The sequence below is a fragment of the Danio rerio genome, chromosome 18 (genome assembly GCF_052040795.2).
Source record: "Danio rerio strain M-AB ecotype USA chromosome 18, GRCz13ab, whole genome shotgun sequence".
NCBI classification, from domain to species: domain Eukaryota; kingdom Metazoa; phylum Chordata; class Actinopteri; order Cypriniformes; family Danionidae; genus Danio; species Danio rerio.
Genome location: NC_141038.1, coordinates 17,094,360 through 17,121,725, shown reverse-complemented (window position 1 = coordinate 17,121,725; position 27,366 = coordinate 17,094,360). Strand labels below are relative to the sequence as shown.

The 27,366-nt window shown below is 38.3% G+C and overlaps 1 protein-coding gene across 2 annotated transcripts; it reads right to left on the bottom strand.

Annotated features, from left to right (window-relative positions):
• Positions 1-3,564: 3,564 nt before the first annotated feature.
• chs3 (chitin synthase 3) lies at positions 3,565-19,610 on the bottom strand. 2 transcript variants are annotated; one of them, XM_087293682.1, is made up of 20 exons: positions 19,453-19,610; positions 18,942-19,016; positions 16,461-16,596; positions 16,165-16,353; positions 15,086-16,086; positions 14,487-14,582; positions 14,246-14,404; positions 13,997-14,171; positions 10,910-11,011; positions 10,682-10,823; positions 9,301-9,501; positions 8,805-9,089; positions 6,966-7,145; positions 6,067-6,454; positions 5,913-5,944; positions 5,736-5,809; positions 4,499-4,609; positions 4,178-4,395; positions 3,887-3,950; positions 3,565-3,791 (listed from the first exon to the last, which is right to left on the bottom strand). In XM_087293682.1, exons 2-20 carry the CDS (start codon positions 18,962-18,964, stop codon positions 3,693-3,695), a joined length of 3,675 nt encoding a protein of 1,224 aa, XP_087149808.1. In that variant the 5' UTR covers positions 18,965-19,016; positions 19,453-19,610; the 3' UTR covers positions 3,565-3,692. The 2 variants fall into 2 exon arrangements, with proteins under 2 accessions (XP_087149808.1, XP_087149807.1); XM_087293681.1 differs by lacking the exon at positions 19,453-19,610 and having other exon boundaries at positions 18,942-19,079.
• Between the last annotated feature and the right edge of the window lie 7,756 nt (positions 19,611-27,366).

Below are 27,366 nucleotides of genomic sequence, written 5' to 3'. Positions count from 1 at the left end.
TGACATGTAGCAGAAAACCCCATACTCCCTAAAAAGTGTGAATTTCAAATGAACAGAAAAACAAAGAGTCAAGGAGGGTGATGGAACAGGGTGTAGGATGGAGAGCCAAGTCTGTGGTTCGAAAGTGTGTATGGACCATGGAGCAAAGGAGGCCTTGATCAGGCACTAGAAGCTCTAGGTCTGAAGACTCTGGGTCTAGATCTGGAGGCTCTGGCTCTGGAAGATATAAAATGCTTTTATTTCAAATGTTTGTATAACTTTTCAATTTCTTGTTGTTAACTGCTTTCAGGAATAGAACATGAAGATATTTGAAATCATAATAATTTAGAAATGATGTACTGATGGCAGGCATTCACCACCAGCCATGCCCCTACTTAATTCCCAGCATCCTAGACGCTCTGATTCCTGTTACCTGTGCACTCCCTAATCAGCATCACTTACAAAGACACAAATATAGAACATGTCATCCAGTCTACAGTTCACTTACCCAAACTCACTTGACTAACTCCTTCTTCCTGTATACTTGTGTTCACCGTTGTCTTCCCTGGATGTTTATCCCGTTTCCCTATTCTACACTCCCGCAATTCATCATAAATAGATAAAACTAGGACTTTCAGTAGCCATTACCAAATCTGCATTTCATTCCTCAAGTTTGTCATTAAACCAATCTGTTTTGCACTTCTTTCTGTCTGTTGTTTGCTATATTGTGACAAAAATCCGAACCTCATCACTAACCCATGGATTCCCAACCACCTTTACCCCCAAACCACTTCATTGAAATGGTTACAGCTCTTAAAGCATCTCTCATTTCAGCTCTGGGACCTATGACAGCTACATCTGCCTTTCTCATTGGCACTTTCCGTTTTCTTACTCCCCTAATTCCCCGTAGAGAGCTCTAAATAGTTTTTTTTCTCATCTTACTACTGGTAAAGCACTGTTTTGGGCAAAGGCAGTATGGACCGCTAACAAAGTTATCATTAAGCTTTATTCCCATTTCATGAACCACTTTGCAGAAGTTTTCAGTACAGCCACTGGAGCACTGTACCGCAGAGCAACTTTTCCATCACTCTCAAGGATCATTCGTCATCACAGACTACTATCTCCAATTTTGTACTCTGGCAGTAGCTAGTGGATGCAAGCAATCAGCTCTTTTGAGAACCTAACAACAAAGATTGAGTAATGGCATCAAAGTTATGGTGATATGGTGATCTTTGATGACACCTTTGGCCTGGACGCCTTGGTCCAATGAGCCACCCATATTTCCCAAGTACTAGCTATCTTCCATATACCTGAAGATGCTCACCAGTTAGCCTCACCCACTGCCTGCTTCTCAGTAATAGAACTGATGGAAAGCCCAGATTGCCGCTCACCAGCTACTGGTCCAGAATCTCCTGGTCTACACCAATTTAAAGTGAGCCATTTTCCGGACCTTCGTGTTTGCTCAGCAGCTCTATGAAGTCTGCCACAGATGGCTAGTGCAGGATGCTCAGAGAGTCAACTAGGTCGCTGATGGCATCATACTGAAGCAATTCTTCACCCACCTTCCCTCCCAAACACTGGGTCAAAAGCCATAGACCTTGGGCTTGACCTGGAATTCATGTGGCAAAGGGTGATCTGGTAGTAAGTTCTAGGGTTGTTGAACTAACCACAGCAGAAGTCAGCCATGCTGTTTCTCTCTCTCTCTCTCTCTCTCTCTCTCTCTCTCTCTCTCTCTGTCTCTCCACCTATCCTCATTCCTAGGTCCAGAATGCACCGGGCACCCAGACGAATGCCCAGGAGGCATTTTAAGGGAGCGGAGGGTGGGCACAAAAGAAGGCAGAGTGGAGTCAAGGCTACCAGCAACAACCAGCACAGCACCTTTTCTCTCTCCAACTCAATCAGTTGGTCCTGTTTACCTTGGGGTACAGCGGGGAGGTCCGGGCTGGTGAGCTGGCAATGCGGGAGTGGGGATCATGCCCTGATCCGGGTCCCCAATGCAAGATATGGAAGAATATGCTGAATTAGGGGGTTAGTAGAGGAGTCCCAAAGCAACTGGGCAAGCTCAATTGTTTTAGTGCCCAAGACAGATGGCTCGGCCTGGTTCTGTGTGGATAATTGCAAATTAAATGCTGTGTCGAAATTTTGGCGCATATCCAATGTTGCAAATCGAGTTGCTCAACTGGTTGGGTGCTGCTTACTTTTACTTGACATCGGACTTAACAAAAAGATACTGGCAAATTCCCATAATACCTTTATGCAGTGGTGAGAAACACCAAAATTTGCTCAGAATTTACCAAAAGGCTCAGAATCAAAAAGTGCTAGCGATATGAGGCACTAAATTACTTTAATTTGCACCGGGAGACAGGCCCGTGCAGAGACCGTCCAAAGGGCATGTGCAGGATAAATTTTTTGAAGAGGGGGGGGAGGGGAGCAGTGCGTACTGATCAGCTGTGTTGTCGCGCGCCTACTGAAGGGCGGGACCGAGGGTGTGCCGCGTCGCGGGGGCACTTTTGATCATTTTGGAAGGGCACTTTCTATCCAAGACTAAAAAGGGCATGTGCACTGCACAGGTTGAGCCCTATTTGTGCACGTGCCTGCCGGGAGATAAAGTGCTTGTACTGCTTCCTTCATCTGGTTCAAAATTACTGACCAATTGGCAAGAGCCATTCGTGGTCACATGAAGAGTTGCGGAGCTTGATAATGAAGTTTTGGATACAGACAGAAGCAGGGCACACCAAATTTAGCATTTAAATCTGCTGAAGCAGTGGAGGGAGCCTGAGGCGGTGATGTTCACGACAATGGTTACAAACAAGGAAGACCTGGGATCAGACAGCAGTGGCTGTGATTGGCCTGTTGTTCTGATCACTAGGGGTGATCCTCTCTCACACACTCTGCTCATCAACATTCAGCACCTCCAGCTTGACATTGCAGATGTGTTCTCACCCTTGCCCAGACAAACCAACTTGATTCAGCCCATATAGAGATCAAACCAGGCGTGGTAGTTAAAACAGTTCTGTATTGTTTAGCGGAACATTAAAAAACATAAAAAAATGGTTCAAGAAGAATGGGAGAATATGCTGGATATGGGGGTAGCAGAGAAGTCCCAAAGCAACTGGGCTAGCTCAATTGTCAGATGGATGATGGGTCTGGTTCTGTGTGGATAATTGCAAAATAAATGCTGTGTCGAAATTTGACGCACATCCAATGTTGCTAATTGAGTTGCTCGATAGGTTTGGTGCTGCTTGCCATTGCAGCCTGCCTCAGACCGAAGATCAAAAATGGCTGCCTGCTGTAGGTTATGCTGTATGGACTCTCCATCTCCCCAGCCATCTTCCCAACCTCTTCCTCAATCCTTTTGCAATTGTTTGCATCAATACTATTCTGATATACCTAGCCTATCATCACCCCCATGTCATGCAGGTCCTTCAGAAATACTGGGAACCCCATCTATATTTGAAGCTAGTGAAATGCAAGTTCGGTCAATCCTGTGTCCTGTGTTGTCTTCTATATCGTGACAACTGACTTGTAATTGACTTGATACACCACTCGTAATATCAATAACATTTAAGGCTTTAGTCTGTAACAATCATGTGATACCTTTAATTAGCACAATGTCATTTACAAATTTGAAGGCATTAAAGTTTTTTCATTAAACAAATATTTAAACAACTATGTTTGCTCTACCTTATTAACTGAGAGGTAAATCCAAAATCTTATACATAAGTTATATGTCTTGTCATAACATAGGGGTTCTCAAAACATATTGTGTCATCCTCAGAAGTCTCATGATTGTCATCCACGATCTGTGCAACCTAACAAAATGTGAACACAGTGGAGTTTGAAAGAAAGAATAATAAAAACCAAAAAATGAAAAAGGAAAATTTCTTTGGGCAATTCATTGACTTACCTTCTTTCTCGGGGCTTTTTCTTCTGTTTCAGCATATGCCACAAAATGGATTAATGTGTAGATTCTGAAACACAAGGACATAACAATATATATATATATATATATATATATATATATATATATATATATATATATATATATATTCATACTTTGCATTGATAGCATAATCTCCACTTGGTGGTGTGGTGAAAAGCAAAAGCAAATTTCAATCAAAAATATAGAAAATACAAGCATCTTTATCAGTGACTGTTTAACTGTAATTTTTTTTTTTTTTTTTTTTGTGCAAGTTACCTGTGGTAAAGCATTGCAAAAAACTGCATTAGCAGCAGTCCTGCAAAGCCAAGTAGAAACATCAGTTCAATTGGATCAAGGGACAACAGTTCTTTTGCAGCATATGTCCCATTAGGATAGATTTTTGGGATCTTGATATAGACCGCTTCACCAATTGCTTGAAGAAAGAAAGTTGCCACAAGCCAAAGTGCATTGCAGAAGAAATATACCAATGTAGCCTATATTTTAAAAAACAAAACAGCATGAGGGTAAATCCATACAGTTTCAGAGCAAGTAAAGTAAAATCTTCAACTATTTTTGAAAGAAAATAATGAGACATACCTTATTTCGAAGTTCTCTAAGATCATTAGCTATTTTTTCCTGTTGTTCTTTATTTTCCTTTAGAGGTTCTAGATATTTTTTCTGCAAATCTATCCAGAAATCGATTTCATCCTGTAAGACAAAAAGTAATTTAAAGGGTCATGAAACCCCCCCCTATCAGTTCAAGTCTACCTCAGAATTTAAAAAAAGGCCAGTGGAGCGGGCTGAAGAGCCGGAGCAGGTCTAAGGACATGCCAAGTTTTCTGAGCGTGCTGATAGATGACTTCACCTATCGCATTCGACTGCTCTTTCACTGCCGAGATAGCCTAGGGTAACATGGCTAACATGTCCGACTCTAATCTCGGAGAGTGACAGCGGGTCCAGTTTGACATCGGAACATGTTAACTCACTTTCCAATGCAGCGATGGGCATCAGGTCCCCTAATGCTAGTGTGCCGCAACCTTAGTTGTGATGCAGTACTCGCGTCTATCATCCAGGGCAAGAAATCTACAGCATCCAGAAAATTACAGTTGGAACGACATCTTTAATAGGACGAAGATCTAACTGCCCTTTCTGCATGTGCCCATTATATACTTTAGTAATAAATATCACTGGCACCTGCAAAGCCAAACCCTGCCAACTCATTGGCATTCATTGGCGTTTTCTTACTCTTCAGAGTGATTGGTCAGCTAGCGTCCTCTCAAAGTGTCTTCCAGACACACACGTCAGCAGTCCCACTGAAGGGGAACCAACATGTCATCACTGGACAGGCAGATATCGATACATCACCAGTTTTAATCCCACCATAATAAATGATTTTAAACTCGGAAGATGAAATTAGCTCACAGAAGTTCAAAATTATCCAGTTTTCAACACCATTACTTTGGTACTTAACACACACAAAACAGGAAAAGGGCTGGAAGGAATCGTATGATTAGATTAAGCTTCCTGAGGATGTTGCCATCCACCACGTCATGGTGAGCGAAGATGGCAGCCACGTAAACCTTCAGTGTGGTGGGTGACAGCCAACGCTCTAGCTTAATCTGAAGAAAGGATAACACAACGCTAATCTGGCAAATTCAGGGGTCTTCTCGTGAGAAGCGCACCACTCAGCAAATAGACTCCACTTCAGGGTATAGGCATTTCTCGTAGAGGGTGACAATATAATAATATAATATAATATAATATAATATAATATAATATAATATAATATAATATAATATAATATAACATAATATGTTTAAACAATTTGTCTTACCATAGAAAGTTCAGATTCTGGTGTCAAGCAAAAACCAAATTTCGGCAGCAAATGTTCAATCCAAGTTTGTTTATCTAAACCAGTAATAGTTTTAATAATCAGATCATTACATTTTCACAGCTACTGTAGAATATGATAATATTAACCATTTTATATGTGAAATATTAAAATACATACTTTTATGAGTATTGATTGCGAAGTCATTTGCACTACATAGAAAGAATACAATATTAATATTAGAAGTAATCTTACAGCTATTACTTTAATTTTTAAAAACTTATACATTACAACACTACACCATAAAACTTTAAAACACGCCAAACATTCTTACCTTTGTATTTCCAATGTCATTTGTAGCATTTCAGTTTTATTTGTATTTTCTGCTTGTAATACCTCCTTGTTCATTTCATCCTCAGATTCAAAGCATGGACATCTGCAGCAGGTGGCTTTCATGAACTTTTTTTTTATGTTGTCTAATGCAGAAGTCTTCACCTGGACGCCAGATTCACGAGTCCCCCATGAGACATTGTTCATGTTGACAATGGAGTAAATGGCTAAGAGCAAATAGCCACTAGGAACACAGATGAAGTATAGCAGTCCATAGATGACCATTGAGAACTCCTTAGGGTGCAAAGCTGCTGTGGTGAGGTACAGTATGACCATGCCAATAAGAAACAGACCACTAGGGGTCATAAAAGTATTTTGCTTCACTAAATCTCCTGGGGTGTTGGAAAAACAAAAGAAAGAAATGTAAGAGGTGCATTTGTCACTGGTTGTTAAACTAATTCTGGACATGCATTTTTAGAGAAACCTTTGTAAATGTGATTGCTTTTTAGTCGATGAGCAGATTTAGATTGTACTTTTAAATTACACAGTTAAATTAGCATATGTAAATGCCAAATATTATATTATATTATATTATATTATATTATATTATATTATATTATATTATATTAATTATATTATATTAATTATATTATATTATATTATATTATATTATATTATATTATATTATATTATGTTATATTATGTTATATTATCAGTCTAAAATAGAAACTACCATTTAATATTTTTCAAGATGGTTTGATAAATAAAAAATTAACATTACATTTACATGATGTGTAAAAATCTATTAATCTAAAATCAAATGCTAGTGTATGTAAGCAAAATTCATCATCTAACTATATCATATGGTATTTTTCAAAATTGCATTTAAAACAAAGTCATTACCAATGATGGAGAGAACTGTTCCTGCCATCAGAAATGCATAGAGAAGGCTCATGATTGCTGCAATGGTAATCTGCACATCAGATTTCAGTTTGAAGCACAGGATGAGGTAGACTGTAGGTGGCACTATAGCCAAAGCAAGTGCACTATTTTCCTCCATGTTAAAGATGAAAACAAAGCTTCCTGCAAAATAAACAAAGCACATTTAGACAGATGTGGCAATAGAAACATTTTGCCTTATTTTTTAATGTAATAGAGGCTAGGTAATAAGAGCTGTGCATGTAAATCTCAATCCCCTGAAGAGGTACACTAGCAACTGCTGTTGTAGTTTATGGTTTTCAGTTTCCTTGTTATAACACTTGACTCCTCACTCTATTCCACTGGCCCCCATTGGCAATAAAGACTGATACTAGAACATATGAACTTGTTCGCTTGCCGCCTGGGCATATAGGTTTTAATTGTCTGATGATGGGTCATAGCACCATTGTTGACACCAAGATGACGTTTGGCCATTGGGTCAATGAGCAGTGAGTAAGGTTGGTTTGTGTTTACCAGATGTTAACATTAATTTTAAAAGACATGCTTAAGTTTTCAATGACAGTGGTTTTAACAACAATTAAGATATTTTAATGCTTTTAACACTGCTAACAATATTGGCTAATTGCATACAGTACTAGCTAGGTCAGATAGCTTCGGATAGCTAGTTTTCGCTTCTTTGCCTTCTTGCCTCTGAAGAACAAGAGACAATTTCAACTGAGCTTCCTTTGTCTGCTAGGGTTTGTGACAGTACATTCAATGGCAGTTGAGCAGGGTCTTCTCTCCCTTCACTGTATCCTATGTGTGGGAGTCCAGCCGGATGATGCAGCGCTGCTGAGCAGTTCATGCCCACAGTGAGTGGGAATGTCTTTTGGTATGCTTAGATCATGGCTGATGCAAAGCATGATTGTAGTGAGGGCTAATCCATTGTGTGTAATCCATGTTTTGGATGAGTGTGTCGGTTTATCCTTTGGGATGGCTTCACTCACATCCAATGACTCTGGAGCACAGATGTTCTTCGCGCCATTGGAGTGAAATATCATGTTCCAAGGGATGCTTGGGTCCGTCGCCTTTCATGGCTGTTTGCCTGAACCCTGAATCAGACAGCATATTTATGTTGCAGGCAGCATTGGCGATTGGGTTGGAGGTAAACCTCCAACTCAGCAGTTGGACTGACTAGATGGGTGAAAAGATTAAAATCCTCACAAGTCCTGTCCCCTTCTGTTCGTCCTTGAGCTCTTCTGCCCTCACCATCCTCTACGGTTTTCTGTATCCCTCACAGCCAGAGCCTACACTGCTGTAGGCCAGGCCACCTCTGCCCTGCATGCCATGGTTATCCATCAACGATACTCTTGCCAAGTGCACAAGGATGATTCCTTCTCAAGCGACTGACAATGCTTTTTATATCAGCTGCTTGTGCCATGGGCAGAGTGGTGGCCATGCTTGTGGTCCAGGAACAACATTCTTGGCTTAACCTGGTTGACATATGGGACAAAGTCAAAGTTTGTCTTCTTAACACCCTCATATGCCAGGCTGGCTTGTTCGGTGACACTGCCAGGGACTTTGCCCAGGAGTTCCTGGCAGGGAAAAGGGCAGCCGAGTGCACTCTTTCACCCCATGTCACTGGTCACTTGCAATCTGCTCCTTTGGAGTCACAAGTCATTGATTTCGCTCAACTCCATTTACATCCTGGGTGAGCTCAATATTTTCATCTATGCTAATATGCTAATAACTTCAAATTAAATTAGTATTGTCAGTTCAATGACAGCAACCAATACATTGGTTTATCCCTATTCTTGACTTTACCTGATATCATGAGGCAAATAGTAGCAGGACCTAAGATGGAAGCTGCCATGCTGATAACTTGGTACAATATATAAAGTTTTGAGATAGAGCTGTTCCTCTGAGCAGTCAGTTGTCCTGAGCCCAGGAGGTCAATAGTGTTGGCCATGGTAGAAGGTCCCCAGCGCCTGCGTTGGTTGTAGAACTCTTTAAAATCCTGTGGAGCATTGGTGTAGGCATCAGATGCTGCATTGTACTCCACTCTCCAACCCTGCTGCAGCAGTAGAGTGCACAACCAGCGGTCCTCACCTAACATTACACCAAAGGAATTAGTTTAGTCCAGGTCAGAGTTGAGCAACTCTGGTCATGAAAGTTCACTACCCATAAGAGTTTACCTCTAATCAAATACACCTGCCTGTAAGAAATCCTGAAAATATTTTTCAGGTATTTGTTTAGGCATGGAGCTAAACTCTACTGGACAGTGGTCTTCAAGAACTGATATTATTTGTCAATAACTTACCTTGATCATACTGGATATAGTGGCTGGCTTCACTGGCTTTGGTTGTGTATCTCTTCATGACGTTGTCATCCATGAGTGCAGCTCCTCTGAAAAGACTAAAACATCCAGGACTGCACAGAACACAACCAAATACATGCTCTGCAGTCTTTTGTAGCCAGTGGCCTACAGCATATTCAAACTTTTGATACCACACCACTGGTCCTAAAATCGAAGAGAAGAAATTACTTTGGTCATCTTATCTTTTAACACAACATATGAGTACTAATCAGACCATGATTTGATTGGATTTAATGGACAATTTTTAACATAGCCCCTAAAAATCACTGAGCAATTCTAGTCTTTGAATGCCACTGTTCAGTGTTAAGCTTCATCCTTAATCCAACACAACTGTATGTAAATAAATCATGAGCCCAAGGCACTTGAAAAGAAGGTGAAAATATAAAACGATTTTATTGACATGGCTAGTATTCAAAAAAAGACATCTACACATTTTAGCAAAACTTGTCTTCATCCATATGCACCAAATATTGTCACCCTGATCAAGTTTTGCCAAAATGCATAGGTGCTGTGAATAGTGATGTACATTTATACAGTGCATTTATTGTTTTGCTATACATCTAAAGTGCTTTACAATTGCATAAAGAGGTTTCCCTTTACTAACACCCATGTGCAGTATCTATCTGGATGATGTAAAGGCCGTCACAGGATAATTGGGCCACTGCCCTGCTGCAGGTGGAGAGGAGAACCCGTGAAGCTGCCAAATCAGTGGATGTGAATGATTGGGAGGACATGATGGTTAGGGGTTGATGGAGGGAATTTGGCCAGAACACCAGGGTTCCACCCCTACTCCTAAGAGCAGGGATGTCCAATCATTTTTATCCTGGAGATCTACCTTACTGCAGAATTCAGTTTCAACACCTTTTTCAACAGCAACCTAGTTTTTCCATGAGGTCTCCCATTCAGGTTCTAAATTGGCTCAGCCCTGCTTAGCTTCAATTAGTAAGCAGTGTTGGCCTGTGGGGTGATATGGCAGTGGATAAACTCAGCAGGGCAGTGGAACTCCACGACTGAAACTGTCCATCCCTGCCCTATTATGGTTTATAAAAGGGGTATCTATACCTGCGCCTGGAGGGCTTCTGTCAAACATAATTTAGGTCTTGCCCTAGTTCAGGAGTTTTGAAACTTGGTCCTGGAGTGCCTGTGTTTTTCAGTGTTTAGCTTCAACCCCAATTAGACACACCTGAACCAGCTAATCAATGTCTTACTAGGCATATTTGTAACTTCCAGACAGATGTGTTGAGGCAAGCAAAATTTTACAGGACAGTGGTGCATGCAGTACTGAGTTTGGACACCGCTAGTCTATGCTTAATAAATATCCAACCTGTTCCTGTTGGATGAATCCTGCCACAGGCTGCTCCAACTTCTGGGTATATTTTAAGTCTGTCAATTAACAGCATGACTGCAGACGGCTGGAAATCAGTATCCCCATCCAAAGCCAGGATATATGTGTTCTCCCTGTCACTCTAAAAGAGCATGTAATGCAAAATTAATGCTTCAGAGATAGCATCTAAATGCTAGAAGTTAAAACCAATAAAGGTAAATTTATAACCTTCAGTTTCTTCTTAATGAGTTCCGGTTCTTCACCTGCTTTAAGGTTTTCATAGTACTGTTTGTTGAGTCTCCAGCCAAGAATGTAATACAAGTACATTATCTTGAAAACATAAATGGTTAGTGAAATTATTGTTACGCTTATACAGTGTTAAGGGTAGTGCCGAAAGAGTCATGTACTGTAACGTCATTGTAGATTAAGGGGTAAACTAACCCCTTTATTTGCATGACACAATGACATTGCAGTAGGTTTCATATGTAGGTAACATATGCATTCATTTGCAGGCTGTAGTTTACTTATCAGCCATTGGTGTCACAAAAACCATCTTGTTAGTAACGTAACCCACGTTCCCTGTTGAGGGAAAGAGATGTGTGTCTTCGGACATAAATAGGAGATTACTATGGGAGGTCTGATGAAGAGCTGGTGTGCTCGAAACATTACTTGCTTTGTGTTAGCCTTTTTGATTTAATAAATTGGTAGTTTTTGGAGCTTTGGTGTTGCCGATTTTTTGATTATACAGATCGCTAGATGACCAATCACTCTGAAGAGTAAGAAAACAGACCAATAAATGAAAATGAGTTGGCAGAGCTCAGCTCCACAGCGGCTGGTGATTATTCATTAGTCGAGTATATAACTGGTGTACGCAGAGCGAGCGATTACACTTTACTCATTAGTAATTAAGACATTCCCGTTTGGGAACTCCGATGTGTGTCTTCGAACACGAATTTAAAAGTGTATAAAAATGCCACAGCAGCTAATCCTGTCACACCCTGATGTGAAGTTTGCCAAGCAAAGCATGAGTGCACAAGCATCACCAAGGGCGCAACCTTCCAATGTCTCCTAGGCCCTATAATTACCATTATATAGGAATATTTAGAAGAATTTAGATATGGCATAATAAATGTGCTTTTACTTGGTTATTTGTAGTCTAGGGATTTTGAAAACACGACAGTACATTGGGAAAGCGTGGCAGTCCACAAAGGTGGGATAATGCAGCAGAGGCCACCTGCTACCCAATGTGAGGGAGACCTGACAGAAATATGGACATATGGGCTAGCCCTAGCTAGGGTAGTGCTACAGATGGACAACACTACATGGACAAGACACATGAAGTCATGGGTCTGTCTGAGAACGGGGAATACTCCATGGCTGAATGACGCATAAGGGATCACAACAGGGATTGCACATAGCTGGCACTGAACCTCAGCATTCTGGTAGACCAAGTGGGCATACCAGACATCGTACTGGGCCAGGCGCCCAGCTCATCTGATGATTCAGGTGCTGGGGCCTCGGAAGAACTCTCTAGGGTTCACTAAATAGGGAACTTACTTTAGCAGAGCAGAATAAGTGCACGTATCTCTGAGTTAGGGAGCATGGCACAGTAAGCGTTTTTGACACCAAGCTTAGTTTCCTCCCAACTGACCAGAGTTACCTAGTAATCGGGGGGAAACTGGCTCCACTCAAAAATGAAAAAATCTCACAAATGTGTAAGTGTCAACAAGCCCACAGCTCTACAGATATCTGTGGGAGAGGTGCTGCATGCTAACATCAAAAGGAGGCAACACTTTTTGTTGAGTGTGTTCTCACCCTCAGGGATTGTAACTCATCCTGGCATTAATAGGCAAGGGTGATGGCATCAACTATCCAGTAGGCCAACCTCTGTTTTGAAACAGCATTACCATTCTGTCAATCACTGTAACGAATAAAGAGTTGCTCAGAAGAACATACATTGAACCACCTATATTGGTTGGTCACCTAGGTCTTCCCTGCTCCATCTATGGACGACATATGTAGGTTCCAGAGATCTGGGCGCGGGTGCCAGAGGGTGCTCCAGTGAGCTCCACCCCAAGGAGGGGCTGTCCAGAGGAGTGTGAGTTTGAAAACCCAGGTCCGGTTGGGCCATAGAGGCGTAACTAACAAGACCTGCCCCTCATCCTCCCTGACCTTGCACAAGGTATGTGCAGGTAGGCTCACTGGGCAAAACGCATATTTGCGAATGCCCAGGACTAGTTCTAAGCCAGCGCATCCATGCCAAGAGGGGCCTCGGTCATAAAGCAACTGTCAATGGACATTTCAGCAAAAGCAAACAGGTAAACCTAAGTTTCCCAGAATTACTCCTATATCAGCTGGACTGCACTGGAGTGGAGTCTCCATTTTCCTCGAAAAGCTAGCTGCTGTGAGAGCCCAGAGCAACAATTTCAACCCCGTGTGACTCCAAAGGAGCAGACGGTAGGCAAGCTGAGACATGCAACAGGAGCGTTTATTTTCCATATGGAATATACACGCCACCATTGCCATTCTGGCTTCTGGATCACTAATGTGGCCATCGTCTTTCCCAGGGCACTGGCGGCCAACTTGGTGCTCATGAGTTGGTCGCCGTGCGGAGCTAATTCATTAAGCCCAGGGAAGAACCACCCTCGTGCAACTTAGCCAATTTCTACATCTAGTAGCGCTGATAGATGGCCATAGAGTGCAAAGCGGAGGCAGCCCGGCCCACGGCTGTATAAACTCTGGCCAAGAGGGATAATCTACATGCCTTGGGCGATAGTCTAGGCAGATCCCTCCAGGTGGTGATGCCTTGCAGGTAAAGGTTGACCACAGTAGCACGCTCCACCTGGGTAATCGCTTTGTACCCCTTGGCTGCTACCGCATCCTGAAGCGCACTGTTGGAACAACATCTTTTAAAAAACATGTTGTTCAACCAAATTGTACTTTTAGGGTATTCTGCTCTTTCAGTCGCTAGTAAAACACCCAGGGAACAGGAAAGGAACCCAATTCAACCCCCTCTCGTCATTGCCTGGACTGCTGGAATTACTGCTTTGTACAGCTAAGCAGAAGATCTCTTCTGTATCATGTGAGAGGCTCTGAAGCGAAAGTGTAACCACTCACTCTACGTGCACAGGTTATATATTCTACTAATGAATAATCACCAGTACCTGCGGAGCTGAGCTCTGCCAACTCATTGGCATTCATTGGCCTGTTTTCAGAGTGTTTGGTTGTCTAGCAATCTCCTATTCATGTCAGGAGAAATACATCGGAAACAATAAATTCAGAATTCCACATGTAGTCCCTCTTTTTGAATCTTACCTGAGACCATCTTTTTTTGTGACGGATAAGTTGCTTGTCTTTGAGATGAACCATCATGACATTGCCATTTGGAAGGGTGTATTCCAGTCGACCACCATAAGGAGTGTGTATGATCTTCTGGCTTGGTAATGATGGCATCTCCTTGAACACACATGGATCCTCCTCACTAAAAATGCTAATGAATTCAAATTATTAGTAGGTTTGTTTTTGTACAGCTTGAGTAAACATAGAACAAAGGAGGATTCTTACATGTAAATTTCTTTAATTACGTCCACAAGAATTTCAGCGTATTCATTTGTAAGCCGCCCCCTTCCATTATTGACATCCTTGAAAGCGTCGTCAAAATAAATATGAAATTCAAACTCAACATCACTGTGCTTTCCATGTTTTGGTCTATATTTATCAAGCCTGGCAGCAAATGAAAAAGCATTTAAATTAAATTTCTATATGGATTGCTTGAGTTGAGTGAGTTTAGTCAATGCATTTTTACCTGAACATGGAGATGATTATCTTCATCATTTCATCGTAGGTTTCATGCCACATTGTTGCACACAGAAACACTTTGATTTTTTTTGTTGGTTCTGCACTAAAGCATACAACAAATATTCTTCAGGTTATAAACAACAAGTGATCCAAAATAAAGGTTTGTATCCTATTTAAAATTTGCGTAAAATACATGAAATAATAGTTTAATGCTACTAAAGTGCAATGGCATAGTACAAATGAGTTGAATTTGGACAGTCTAGTCAAATGTTTGAATTCATATTGAAATCGATGAAGGCTTTTTGCAGGCTTTGGTATTTTAGTAAACGTGAGCATAGTTTTAAATGTTAAAACACTAGAAGTATTACAAGTGTGACAAAAGTCTTTTTCTTAAACGCAACATATAAGCAAATGCAAAAACTTGATTAATGTCAATTTTTGCTAAATTTCAGAGATCATGTTTGTAAATGTTAAGGAAACATGTTACTATGTAAAATGCTTTAATTTAGAAAAAGTTGATGACTGATAAAGGATGTGTCAGATACTAAAATCACAACAAATATCATTTTATGCAATGAGCAGACTCTAAAAAGCTGAAACACCTACACTTCATTCTCCTTGATTTTCTTTCCGATTTCAAAACGGGTGTTCAGCATCAAGGACTGCTCCAGAAACGCTCCTTCATACATGCGTTGCACAAACAGATCTTGGGTTCTTTCAATTCGATGGATCTTCAGGAACCAGATGTAAATTGTGCTGAGCACAAGCCCCAGCCACCAGCAGAGAGCAGAACAGCCCAAACAGACCAGTCCTTCTGTTTTCATGTTTACCACAATGTCCCTAGTTAGTAAAGTTTGTATAGCATCTGTCAGCAAAACCTCCACCCATTCTGTACTGGATTCACTTTTTTCTAGAGTGATTGAAGTGTTATTAGACAATGGGAGGGTGTAAATAAGTGGAGACAAAAACACTGCCAAAACGATGATTGAGGCAAAGTACATGGGCATAACAAAGCTACGGCGCAAAGCGTGCATCTTGCAAGCAACAACCACAAACCAGCGACACAAGGCTGAGGATAGAGTCTGGATGACAACCAATGCAATGACAACCGTTTCGAAGACGATTTTAACAGATTTCCAGCCTTCAGCTGTTAGAGCGACATAAGCTCCAATCACAGCTGAAGTAATCAGGATTCTTGTCAAACTGGAGATGATGCTCACCGCATTACTGGACTTCACCATGTCTTTGGAAATCTTCTTTAGGGACAGGATGGTGAAAAGTGGGCTGTAGTTTTCCCACCAGTTCACAGAAACACAGATGGTCCCAAACATAGCAAGTCCTACTGATACGCGGAGAGAACTTTCAAATACCAGATAGTTCACTGCAAACAGCACATAACCCAGGACTATAAAGAAAATGGAAAAAAACGGGGGAATCAAAAGATGCTTCCTCTTTCTGCCGAGGAACTCAGCATCCACTTGAAAAAATGCAGATAGGATGCTTATGCTGTTTAGAATCATCACATTAGTGACAATGTCAAAGTGTGGCATGGCTACTATTGTAAGAACTGCAGCTCCCAATGCTACCAGGATTTCAACACAAAGGACCTATAGAGGAAAAGACAGGGTCAGAAAGGTTATGGCTAAAACAATTAGGTTCTATGGTGGTACATTATGTCTGCTTACCCAGAAAACTGTTTTTTTAGATGGCATGTTACCATTCTTGAAAATAAACTTCCATGTGCTTTTAAGCAGAAGTAGAACACTTGGCCCGACCAGAACAAACCCAATGGCAAGTAGAGCAGTCGGTTTTTGGTCTAAAGGAATAATTTCTGTTTGATTATTTCCAAATGTTATCAAAAGCAGAAATGATGTCTGTAAAGACAAAAAAATATTTCAGTATGACAGAGTTTTTAGTGTTTTAGATTAGCTGTTACCTCATAATCCAAAATAATTAGACATTGATCAATAAAGCAGCTCACTTTACTGAGAAGTGCAAGGACAAAGACGAGCATGCCAACAAGGGTACAAGAGAACCATTTCAGGCAGTGTGTTAGTTTCTTTGGCATCTGTTCATCTTGAATAAAAGGCACTTCTTTGCCTACATCCCAAAATTTTCTGTTTCGGAAGAAAAAAAAAAACATTTCAAAACTATTTTTAATATACATAGAAAGACAGTTGGGTTAACTGGGTCAACACACATATATATTATCCATGCCTTCATTTTCTTTTCAGCTTTGTCCCTTGCCACAGCAGAATGAATCAACAACTTTTTCAGCATCTGTTTTACACAGTGGATGCCCTTCCAACTGCAACCCATCACTGTAAACACCCATACACACTCATTCACACACATACACCATAGACAATTTAGCTTACCCAATTCACCTATAGCACATGTCTTTGGACTTGTGGGGGAAATCATAGCACCCAGAGGAAAACCACGCAATCATGTGGAGAACATGCAAACTCCACACTTAATGCCAACTGACCCAGCCGAGGATCAAACCAGTGATCTTCTTGCTGTGAGGCGACAGTGCTAACCACTGAGCCACACCATCCATTAGTTATGCAGCCCAATTCAGCTTACCTGATTCAGTAAAATCTGTCAATCTTAATGACAAAGTACACGTAAACATGGATAGTGTGATGGCTGAGCCTTTTTCTTAGAGCACAACATGTCAATACATGTTGAGTCTGTACTGTAAATCATCCTCCATGATCAATTACTACGCCAATGTATGCTGCAGGTTCTCGTGCACCACTGGCCTACATTATGACTCAAAATGATCTAATAGGCTACTCCACACACAAACACACACACACACACACACACACACACACACACACACACACACACACAAACACACACACACATTAGTAAATAAATAATGTTTGTTTAAATGTAATATATTGGGTAACTTTTGAAGTACAGCACTCGCATCACAAACCCATTAACCAGAGCCAACAAGGACTCCCTAAGCAAAATCTGCGGTACAAATCTTTTAGGACACAAAGTGAAATGCATATGTGATTGGACTGAAAGTAAAGCTTCATTGATCATGTGACTCAGGGAAATCAATACACACAGCACATTGTGTGCACTTTTCAGCACATTAATTAGTTTGGGGAAATAGAGTAATGTAAGTGTGCTTAAATTAAAAATATTTTAGTGCACTTTTGAGGTAGTGGTAATTGATGTACAAAGTTGCACATTGGAACTATTGCAATAATATAATAATGGTAATATGTATCTACTAATTGTTAGAACACATCCTCCGTGCCACATTAATCTAGCCTCAGACATCAGATCCTGTCAAAAAATGTCTGATTCTCTATCCAGACAACAAGCCAGCTGAGCTGCCCAATACCCAAATTTGTTAACCAGTATTCGACTGAATTACCAATCTCCTATCAAAATAGGAGTTGTTTGAGAAAGCCAAAAAAGCAGAAGCAGGAGACAAAGTAATGATGATAAAGAAAGAGAAGTATTAAAGAGTTGCGTATGATTCAATGCCCAGATTTTGTCTGACCAGAATAAATCCAACAAGTGTTATCATAGCACAAGCAACAGATAATAATTGCATCAGAACATTGAAACAATGCAAACCTTGAAATAGAGACATTCTCTTATCTCTTACTCATGAAAACAAGTCGCTTTAATCCACACAGTTATAAGAGTATAACAATATGGAGAAATAAAATAATAATAAAGCAATAATTATAGGAAAAAGGTTATAATTCATATAAATAATAATCAATAATAATAATCAAATCATGATGTAATAATCAATAAAATGATAATTATATAAATGACTAAAGATATTATTAAATAAAATAATTAAATGAATAATGAAAATAAAAAAATTTAAATAATACACAACACAAACTAATGGTTACTTTCTAGAAACAACACACATACACTGTAAGTTTGCTACAAGGATTCTCAGATCCTTTATTAGATTCTTCTTAGTGTTTAAAATAGGTTGAATTACATTTAAACTTAGAATAAGTTTAACTTAGAATACTAACATTGAACTATTTTATAGCATTCAAATGAGACTTTTAGGAAATACGCTAATGTGTTTTTTAAGTAGTACACTATTGCTATATTCTAAAAATCTTTTACAACTATTATTTAGTAAAAAATAAGATTTTACTTTACTTGCTAGTAAGTATATTTTTAGTGCACTCAAGTATGTTTTTTCCCCTGAGAGAGAGAACCTGTGGTTAGAATTCGCCAAAGACCACGCGCTCAATACAAAGACACAAGAAACCAAAAAGAGAATAAACAAGACCATAGCAATAGACCCTGTGATGCACTGCACACTGTGATGTTTCATATAAAAAACATTATTATTGTTATAATAATAATAATAATAATTATTATTATTATTATTATTATTATTATTACAAATGCTTTTTCAAAATTAAGGTATTGTGGAAAAAAACTGTTTAAGTACCTGAATTCAGGAGTCTGTTTCATGGTGATGCTTGTAGACCAGCAAAAAAAAAAAAAAAAAAAAAACTCTAAGCATCTGTGAAACAAACCAGAGTCTTTAAACAAGATGGGAGGGGACACTGCACCGTTATGAAACATGTTTTTTAAAATGTCAAATTTTATAACCCGCTGCCTGAATTGTGAGGAAACCAGCTTCATTGTGAAGAAAATGTCATGTTTCAAGTTTAGTTTAATTTTCCTTTTTAACTAAAAATTAGTTTCTAAAATATTTATCCAATATAAAATAGATAAAGAAAATGAGTTAAAAGGAGGTAAATGAGTTAAAGGCAAAAAAACACACATTTATAACAAATTTCTAACAAAAAGAAAATAAGTGGAGTATGTTGTAGAGCCCGTGAAATTCACTGCTATCAACACACAAGAGTACAAACAAATAATAACTACGCAGAGCTCAAAAGGGAATTAAATATATAACAAAACTAGCTTCAGGAGCAATAATTTTATGTGTGTACCTTGTATTTATCAGATTGTGGCATCAAATGTTGCCGGCAGTCGTTGTTGTTGACCTTGTGGGGAGATTTTGTTTGTCCCCACAAGAAAAATGCCTCATTAATCATCCAGACAAAAAACAAATATTTAGAAAATGTGAAAGTGCAGCATATTTTTTGTTCTGTGAGGGTTGGGTTTATTGGGTCGGGGTTCATTTATAGTTAATTAGAGCCACAGTATTAAGAAACTAGCAACGTTTGTGTCAGGGTGTGCCTCCATGACACTCGACTAGTTTTGAAAAGATTAAAAAACACAATTCAGACAACTGGCAATAAAAATAAGTAACTGATGGTTAATAATACCTCATCTAACTGTTGAAAATATAGGGTCTGTAATATAACAGATTTCTACCAAATTGAAGTCCAATGAGCAAGTGGAAACAGTATATAAATTGTAAATACGTAAGATAAACAATTAAAAAGGAAACTGGATTTTAAGGAGAACACTCTCCATGGTTTAGGGTTTCCAAGTGTTTAGTATGATTCAAGTGAAAAAATGTCTTGACAACAAGCCCTTGTAAACTACACAACACTTATACGAACAGTTATAAACAACACTTATATGAACAGTGCTAAGAATTGACTTAAGAGTAAAAACAATTCTTGACTCAAAGCTCCACTTAAAATTTACCAGTCCTATATCCCAGTGGTACTTTAAGTGAAGAGCAGTAAATCTTGTTTCAGTTTAAGAGAAGATTCACAACACTTTGCTGTGCCACAAATGGGATTTTGGAAGAAAACATAGGCATAGACCAATCATCTATGTTTCTTTAATTAAGAATATTTTCAGATTTCATGATGTCTTCAAATATTTTATTTTGTGTTCAGCAGAAGAAATGAAGTCAAACAGTTCTGAAACAAGTAAAGGGTAGTAAACAATGACAGAATTGACAGTTTTGGGGGACTATCCTTTTAATTCATTTGATATGTACAATATGTACATATAATATGTATAATATTTTCATGTGTTTAGAATATGGTCACAGTGTAAATACACAGTACAGTTTATTAGTGTACACAGTACACCCAACAGACTTATTGCCACATTATATCATTATGATGACATGATATCAGTGCCTTCAGTGATTTCCTGTAGATAAATAAAAAAAAAAATAATGCTGGAATACTGGAATACTGGAATAAATACAGCAGTCGATGTCATCATTCTCATATGAAGTAATGAATTGTGATCACATATGATGACATGTGCAGGTGTTGTAGTGCTGTTCCATTTCTTAGGGGTAAAATTTGAAGCCCCTCCCCTTCACACTGGTTCAAGGGTAAGGGTTTGGGGTAAAAAAATAGAAATGGGATTGAGCCCAATTTAACAGAAGATACAGCTATACACATAATATGCCTCTTCGAGGTGGTGCTGTCTGTGTTTTGGCTGCTTATGCATGTCTGGCTGATCAAGGACAGGACCTAAGTACATGCAAATGTTGACTATTTAGTACTTAATAATCCAGTGTGCAACAACTATACATTGTGTTCTGATAAGTATTAGGCTTGTCCGATCCCTAAGTAAATTTTCTGTAGAGAAGAATCAATTAAAGGAATTATGTTATTTTGTTTATAAAAGTCCCTAAAGATTACTTTAGAATCACTCTTTTAGTTTATCACTTGTTCAACCAGAATAACAAATTTACTGAGTTCATGTGTTTGAACCTCCATGATGGAAAGAAATAGGGCAACATATTGGCTGTTTCTCAATATGCGTTCTTCAGCAGTCTTACGTCCTCGTGTTCTTGTGCAACGTCATCATCAGCTACCTAAGATCAATTCCAATACTCAAGTCCGCAAGTACGGAGGATGCGTAAAACTTCCCAGATGTGTTCTTGATATCGAGGATGAAACAATGCAGACTTGAGCACCAACCTCGCTCTGGAATTGCCAGAAGTCATTGCGACTGAAGGTGGGAAGTGCAGCAATTTATTTGGATTTATTATTAAAGTTCAGAGATATAAATTATTTACCTCAGGGGTTTCCCTAAATGAAACTAAACATTTTCATGGACATCTTAATAAATGAATAAACACATTAAGGGTGTTTGTTTGCTGAAATTTGTATTAAAATCAGTTTTATTTATATTGTGCAGAGTATATTGGTAATGTTTTTATGTAGAGTATAAATTTTGAAAAGGGGAAAAACAATAAATCATTCTATGAATGCTTTAATGTTTAAATAATTTACCATTTAAAACGTGTGAAGGTCACGTGACCATCAGAAAGAACGCAGCATCTCATTTCTCAAAGGACTCATTCTCTGCCCTCGCAGTCTCCTGAGTTCGTTCTTCCGAGGACACCTGGCAAGACCGGTCTCCAGAAGTGCGCAAGTCCATTCTCTGCGTTCTTGGAATTAAGAAACGGCCATTGTTTTTACGCATGAAAGAAGTATGCTAGTCCTGCAAATGTTACGTCTAAAACCCTTAAAGCAGGGGTGTCAAACTCCTGGAGGCCCACAGCGTGGATCAATACACTCACCACTAGATTTCAAAGAAGCCTGAAGGACTGTTTGATCAGGCGTGTTAAATTAGGGTTAAAGCTAAACTATGCAGGACTGTGACCCTCCAGGAACACCCAACAGTTTAACACCCATGACCTAAAGGTATAGTTCACCCAAAATTGACATTTTTGTCATCACTTCATTTGCCACAAGTCTGTTGGGGTCTCTTGAACTCTGTTGTACTCTGTTGAACACAAAAGATGATACTTTGAAAAAGGCTGAAAACCTTTTGACTTCCATTGTATTTTTTCCTATAATAGAAGTCAATGGTTACAGGGTTTCAGCTCTCCTAAATATGTTCTATTGTGTTCAATAAAATAAAGTAACCCATGAAGGTTTAGAACCACTTGATGGCAAGGCTGGAATAAAAACAGATTATTTATTATTTTATTTTATATTTACATATTTTTTGCTATTATTGTTAGTAATAATATTAATAATAATATATTACTCATTAATATTCATTTTATTTCCATGCCGAAACATCTTCAAAGTAAACATTCATAAAAACATTCTAAAACCATAACCTGTGAGATAATCCAGACCAGGCCAGACTCCGTTTACTGCAAAGTTCAGTTCCACCCCCAATCTAGCTAATCAAGCTCTTACCAGGCTTTCCAGAAACATCTTTGCATGTGTGTTGAGGCAAGTTAGAGCTAAAATCTGCAGGACACCGGCCCTCCAAGACCAAGTTTGGACATCCCTGGTCCAGACACGGGAAACTTATTTTGCTATTTAATTTGACTGCATTCTGTCTCAATTAATTTTGTATGTGATATTTTATAAACATATTTCAGAAAGGGCATGAGCTTATGTTTTGACAATTCTGCATCGATAATTATTTTGTTATTCAATCAGCATAAGACCAAACCCCTATAAATAGTCATGTCCTGCCCCTATTCTTCATTTCAGCTTCCCTCTACCACCGCATGTTTTAATCCAATACCTATTTAAATCTGCCTCTTTACTTTCTCTTTACTTTACTTTTACTCCTTGCTTTACTCCTTTACTCCAGTGGAATGAGACGGTGTTGTACGCACTCCACTTCAGACATTCATTAGTCTATAAATTTAATTTCGTTTAAGTGCAAAGATTTGTTTCAAAACTATTTTTTAAATTCAGTTTTAATTTCCAGCAAACAAATAAATGAACAAAAACAGTAAAAAAAAAACGCACGTTCTATTCTTATGCCACATATGGTGATGCATACATCTCCAAAACCCAACAGGTGGACAAATCTAAACTTGTTTTAATAAAAACAAATATAAATATTGAAATATAAAACTCCACATCAAGATGGCATAGAGGGAGTGGTTTTTATATTTATATAGAAAAAAAATATTTTCGTAACATTTTAATCAAGGACATTCTTAACATTTATTTAATGTTTACAATGCAAATTCAATTAGATCTACTTATTGGTAAACAAAGCAAGTTTCTCATATAATATATCTACTAAAATAGTTTATTACTATATTACGTTACAAACTGTATAGTAAATACATCATATGAACATTTTAATATTACTATTGTTATATCACAATAATATTAGTGAAATCAATTTAAAACCTTAATAAATATATCTTTACACACATTTACACAAGTAAATACATCGACTCAATCATGGGCTAAAAATCTGCAAATTTCTGCGTGCACAGATTCCGTGTGGGCCTATGAGTCCACAAAGTGACGCAAATGGATTTACTATTTAAACAACGTGTTGCAAAACATGAAAATTTGGGTAGCCCTGGTCTGAAAATAGCAATAAATCGCACCAAAGACATCTTGTGCCTTATTGTGTGGGGTGTATGTTAAGGCCCAAGGACTGTATCTGGGTTCCATTCGCAAGGGCTCATCCCTATGCTCATCCCTTTAGAGGGTCCTATAAGAGCAAAGGGATGAGCCTTCCAAATTGAGTGCAGTGCGTGACACTAAACAATTTACCTGCTCAAACGACAAAGGCCTGAAGTGTCCATAAGTCATCAGCTGTATTTTTCAAAATCCTTCATTCCAAAGGGCCCTTTGAAGTGGTCGGTATTGAGCACTTTAGTTTGGAATGACTCTTCAATATGACGGCCATAATTTTTTTTTTTACCAAAATGCCCTTTAGATGGTGATAAATCACTCCTCTGTGTTGATTAAATTCAGGTGTTTTTGTCTTTTGGTTTCTTTGTTTTGTTACTTGCCTTAGCTCCCTCTATCACATGTACCTGTGTTTGTCATTACAGCGGGTTTCCACTGTGACCTTACAAGCATCTTTTTTAAATTAATTCATTTGGAAGTTCAGTATTAATGCTCACACAGTGTATTACTGGATTGAAAGCAGCACAGAGAAGGTGTTGAGATCAGCCAAGAGTATCAGAAATGATGCTATAAACTTAATTACTGTGCTGAAATTACTTACATAAAGGCTACCATGAGAGTGTATTAGAATGTTATGACTGTGTGTTTATTCATTGATTTTTTTTTAAGCAGCCATTAAACAGGGTACTGTGTATGCGCGATGTCTTCCGTGCTGTTTACAAGCAGCACAATGTAAGAACAGGTGTGCTCTGCCCTAAATTTGACAAGCCCCGGACCTGAGGCGGTGGTAGCACCGAGTACAGATTTGACGTTTTAGTGGAAACCCGTTGTAAGTCTTAGTGTATTTATGTTTTCCTCATGTTTTCTGTCTGGTCTTGAACATTATTCCACATTCTTTGCTCTTGTGTTCCTGTTCCTGGAGATTTCCTGAGTGTTTGTTACAGACAAACACCTATAACTAGCTTTTATGCCTAAATTAATTCATTTCTCACGGATATTGGTGATTAGATATTTGTCTTGATGTGCAGTTACTTACCCAGCTGTGGGTAAGTCTTAAAGGTCTTTTTAACTTGCCAACTTAGTAAATATACAGATCAAAATACGTCAAATGTGATATATGGGTTTGCATGACAGTAGGCTGATATTACTGAGTCATTAGAAACCAGTGTGTTTAAAATGTCAGGAAGGTGAGTAAATTGACATGACATATATCACGTCTAAATGACGAAGACTATTCCAGAAATTTCATTGTTTTTAATGACAAATAATAAAAAAAAACTGGTATGCTGTGATATTCTAAAATTTTTAATTGTCATTTCTGTTTCAAATATTGGAGTTAGTTTCTGATGTTGTGCATGAATGTGAGCAAATGCATTTACATCTAGAGACCCTGCCAAGGCGAATAATTATAGAGGACTAACCACTAATTACCTAATTAGGGTTCTAACTAATAGTTTAACAAGTACAAATGAGTGCATAAATCTAAAATTAGGTCAAGAACATTCACTTTCAAAAGTATACTTTAGGTATTGCTCAGAAATATACTTAAAATTAAGAATTAGCAGTCGGCATCAATGGCGTAGTGGTTGGTGCGTTGACACATGGCACTCCAGCCTGATCTCACGAGAAAACGTAAATATTTTACGTTTTGGCAGTTTAGTGGCTAATTCGTACGAATTCGTACGAGTTCAGTTGTAAGAAAATGTACGATTTTAAAAAGGAGGCGTGGCACCTAACCCCACCCCTAAACCCAACCGTCATTGGGGGATCCGCAAATCGTAGTAAAATGTACGAATTAGATCGTACAAATTTGTACGAATTAGCCACTAAATGAAAAAGTTACGAATTGCCGTGAGATTGTGTTGGGCACTCGGGTGTTCACAGCGACCTATAGGTCCTATGCCAATCTTTCCTCTCTCTCTGCTTTCCTGCCTATACGCTGTACTGTCCTGTCAATTAAAGGTGAAATGGCTTAAAAAAAAAAAAAAAAAAAAAAAAAAAAAAAATATATATATATATATATATATATATATATATACTGTATATATATATATATATATATATATATACTGTATGTATATATATATATATATATATATATATATATATATATATATATATATATATATATATATATATTACGCTTAGGGCAGCACTGTGGTGCAGTGGGTAGCACTCTTGCCTGACAGCAGAAAAATCACTGGTTCGAGCCTCGGCTGGGTCAGTTGGCGTTTCTGTGTGAAGTTTGCATGTTTTCCTGGTGTTCACATGGGTTTCCTCCAGGTGCTCCGAGTTTCACCCCAAAATTTAAAAAGATATCCATTATAAGTGAATTGGGTAAGCTAAAACTGTCCGTAGTGTATGGGTGTGAATGCAAGTGTATGGGTGTTTCCCAGTGATGGGTTGCAGCTGGCAACCCCAGATTTATAAAGGGACTAAGCTGAAAAGAAAGTAAATGAATGAATAAATGTTACACTTAAGTATACGTGACTTATACTGATAGAAATTCTTTTTAGACTCTACTTAAAAGTAATTATTCTAAGTAGTTGTTTTGACTCTTTTGATTGAGTGACCTATTCATTTCTTCACATATTTGTACACACTCCCCTGATGTCAGAGATAAGAATCAAGGCTAGTCCTAGACTGAATTGCATGTTTAAGCTGTCCAAACAGAAAAAAAAGCAGTGACATGTCTTTTAAAACAACTAAATGTCAAAATGTCAATGACCTTCTTTTGTCTCAATATGCATACCAGCAAGGTTTACCACATTTGCATGTAAGCCTAAATTCCTTATAAATAAAGAAAAACTTATTCTATCAAATGCAGGTTTTAGGTTTTTCTCATAAATATACTTAAAATTGCACAATCATACTTGACTCATAGTGAAAGAAATCAGAAGTATATTTTGGCCTATACTTAAGTGTAGTATAATTATATCTTTTAGGTAGTTATTTTGACTCTTTTGAGTAAGTGGCCTATTCATACTTTAACATAGTTTTACACACCCCTGATTTCAGAGATAAGGATCAAGGCTAGACTAGTTCGATGTTGAGCTGTCCAAACTGAAAATAAATTGCAGTGACATATCGATAAAAAATGGATGTCAATATGTCAATGACCTTATTTTGTTTCAATATTCCAGTATTGGGGGTGTACTTCAAATATGTTAATGATTATTGTAGGGAAGTTGAAATGGGTTGTTCTGTTGTTGCTTTTTTACAGTTTCAGTAGCACAACTTTTAGTGTATTTAGTGTGCTTTGCTAAATTGCTGAATTTAAGTTGCTAAATCTTTCAAGTATGCTTAGTAAGTGTACTGTAAGTTCATTACATGCCTAATTAAGGATATTAAAGGGTTCTTTAGGGTTAAGAAATTCTTTCTTTTAAAAAATTAAGATACTTTTTTGTATTTCAAGTACAATAAAATAATGAGTTACTTTGAAAACCTCAAAATCTTATTACAAATTGGTTACAACAAATATCTATCTTCTATGAATAAAATATAGCTAAGTACTTACTACAAGTGTGTGTATGTGTGTGTGTGTGTGTTATTTTACAAATAAATGTTCCTTAT